At 37.2% G+C, this 2,500-nt stretch overlaps 2 protein-coding genes across 2 annotated transcripts in view; one reads left to right on the top strand and one right to left on the bottom strand.

The window, feature by feature from the left end:
• Positions 1-1,174, bottom strand: part of LOC115027591 (phospholipase B1, membrane-associated) — an 8,599-nt gene extending 7,425 nt beyond the window's left edge. The window contains exons 1-3 of the mRNA XM_029461015.1: positions 1,140-1,174; positions 1,027-1,064; positions 49-133 (exon numbers count right to left, since the gene is read on the bottom strand). Of these exons, the coding sequence (XP_029316875.1) occupies positions 49-79 (31 nt within the window). The 5' untranslated portion in view covers positions 80-133; positions 1,027-1,064; positions 1,140-1,174. The remainder of the gene's footprint in view (positions 1-48; positions 134-1,026; positions 1,065-1,139) is intronic.
• A 643-nt stretch (positions 1,175-1,817) lies between these two features.
• Positions 1,818-2,500, top strand: part of LOC115027595 (dr1-associated corepressor) — a 4,337-nt gene continuing 3,654 nt past the window's right edge. The window contains exons 1-2 of the mRNA XM_029461022.1: positions 1,818-2,001; positions 2,395-2,467. Coding sequence (XP_029316882.1) covers positions 1,960-2,001; positions 2,395-2,467 — 115 coding nt within the window. The 5' untranslated portion in view covers positions 1,818-1,959. The remainder of the gene's footprint in view (positions 2,002-2,394; positions 2,468-2,500) is intronic.

Genomic DNA, 2,500 nt, shown 5'->3' with positions numbered 1-2,500 from the left:
AGTTATTGTACTTAAGTGCAGTACACGTGTTGGTCAGGTGACACTCACCGGAGGAGGGGACGGTGGGAGACGGACTCATGTCGGGACAGAGGAACGGAGGATGCAGCCGGAGAAAATCTGTTCCTAAAACATCCTGCAGGATAAAACACACAGAAACATTCTCACCGTGTTTAAAGTTTTAAGCCACATATTCACGATACACTTTTTAGTTTTCAACTCTATATTTTAACCAGATGAAGTGTTTTAGTCATCAGACGTCTGGATCTTAATTTAGCAGAGAAACAAGCGGAGCAAACGTTAGCAGCAGCCAAACATCGTTGGAGAAACACTGATTTTTAAAGTGAAACTGCTTTATTCAGTGTTTTTACCGGTTTTAATCACCGGGGTTGATGGTTTTGGAGAGGAGGAAACCTCTGCGGATAATTCGGCTCCCGGTACAAACCTCCTGAATTATGAACAATGAAGGAATCCTAACCGGAAGAAGCTGACTGACATCATTATCTATCTCTGGTACTATCTGAAGCGGTATTCTGCACGTGCACACATCTTGCATAAACTAATGAAGCATTTGCATAAAATCTTTAAATTAATATATTTACAAGAAATGTTATCAAACAATAGAAATAATTCAAAATGACTTGTAATATGTAATATAACACCTTAAATAATGGTGATGAGAGATGTATTCTTATTTTAATCAAACTATGCTGAATGTGGATTAATTAAGTGTAACTGCATCCTTTTCTGACTCATTTTCTGTAATAAAAAATCCAATATTGGCCTCACATTTCAGTTACAGCACTGATTTGTATAATCTCAGACTATTATACAATGTTAAGACTTTTATTTAACTTATTCAGTGCGACTGACGGAGACTACATCAGCAAAATAACAGCTTTTAAAGCAATCCTCCCTAAATGCAGAGAGCTTAAAGCAGACATATATGTGATAATATATAAGACTGGAGACATGTAGATGATTTGCAGGTTAATATAAAGTGTTGAATGTTTTAAAAGGAGACCATACCTGGTGGAAATGTTCATCTTCTTCCTTTAATGTGAAGCCTGCAAGAGAGAAAGTTTATTCCAGACACCGCAGACAAACTGGTTCACATCCCTCCACGTTGATATATTTCTCACCGTCTACACGACATGTGGATAACAAACAGGCTGCGAACAGCACACAGGTGGGAAACATGTTGTCGTCTTTCGCCTGAAAAGAAAAGTAATAATAGAAACAAAGAATTACGGTTGTCCTGCTGGTTTATTGGTGTGAAATAACCTTTGTAATGAATACTGATTAACTTTATCTTTGACCTTTGAAGTCCTCAGTTCCTCGTTCAGAGTCATATAATGGGGGGTAATCGATTTATAATTGCAATCCATGTTGTCTGGATGATCTTTAATTCTTAGTAGATCTTTAGAAATATTGTACACTGTATTTATCGTACAGCTTTAGTCACTAAACACTTTACCAATTAAGATTTTTGCATTAAAAGTTTATTAAAACTTGTTTCAAATAACAAATGTTTATAATGTTTTCTGTCATAAAGACTCAAATCTTGACTCTAAACATATAAAATGTTCCTGCAAGTTTAAGTAGTAGTGCTTTCTAAAGATTTGACACTTATTTATTAAAAAAGATGTCCAGATGGTTGTCATCTTTAAGTAAAAGATAAATACTTCTTCTGGTTGAACTGTTGAACTCTGTTATAATGCGAAGAGGATTACATTAAATGGTAAACACCAGAATAAATGGCATTTCACAAAATACATTTGTGCTGTTATGAACTACAAAGGGAAACAGCGGGGGTCATGACGTCATTATTGGGGTCACGCGGGGTTGACCTCAGGTGTGTGCGGTTTTAGTTTTTGCTGAAGGTAAACAAATGGACTCAGCGGCGGTTTGCGGTAAAAACATGAAAAATGTGACCGAGCCAAGCGGATTAAAGAGAATAAAATGCCCGGACAGAAGAGAAAATATAATGTACGATTCCCTCCTGTGAGTAGAAACTTTATTTTAGTGTATTAAAGCTGTTAAAAGTTAAAGATAAAAACTGTTAGCTGCGTTCAAGTAGCATGGAGTGCTGGGAGCAAGTGATGCTTTCAGGGGGTGTCGGAAATCTGGCGATCATCTTAAACGGCCAACCGTAATTTTCTATTATTAAATATAATTCGGGATATTAACAGCTGGGAAAGTTAGACAGCAATATGTGGTGAATCAGAAGCTTTACATGACAACAATACATGAACAATAACATGAATATGCACTTGCTTTCATGACCTCAGGACTATGTTTACGAGGTTTACAGGGAGCATTTGAATGCAGCATGTTAACTTGTATGTCATTTCTCTGGTTGTCTCTGAAAGTCGTGAAATGTTGTTTTTCTCGCAGAGTCGCATCAAGAAGATCATGCAGAAGGACGCGGAGGTGGGGAGGGTTGCGATGGCGGTTCCTGTGATAATCTGTATCTTTTTAAAAACGTGCAGATGTTGCAGGA

The sequence above is a fragment of the Cottoperca gobio genome, chromosome 22 (genome assembly GCF_900634415.1).
Source record: "Cottoperca gobio chromosome 22, fCotGob3.1, whole genome shotgun sequence".
NCBI lineage: Eukaryota > Metazoa > Chordata > Actinopteri > Perciformes > Bovichtidae > Cottoperca > Cottoperca gobio.
Note: the sequence above shows the minus strand (reverse complement) of the source record. Positions and strands in the feature narration are given on the sequence as shown.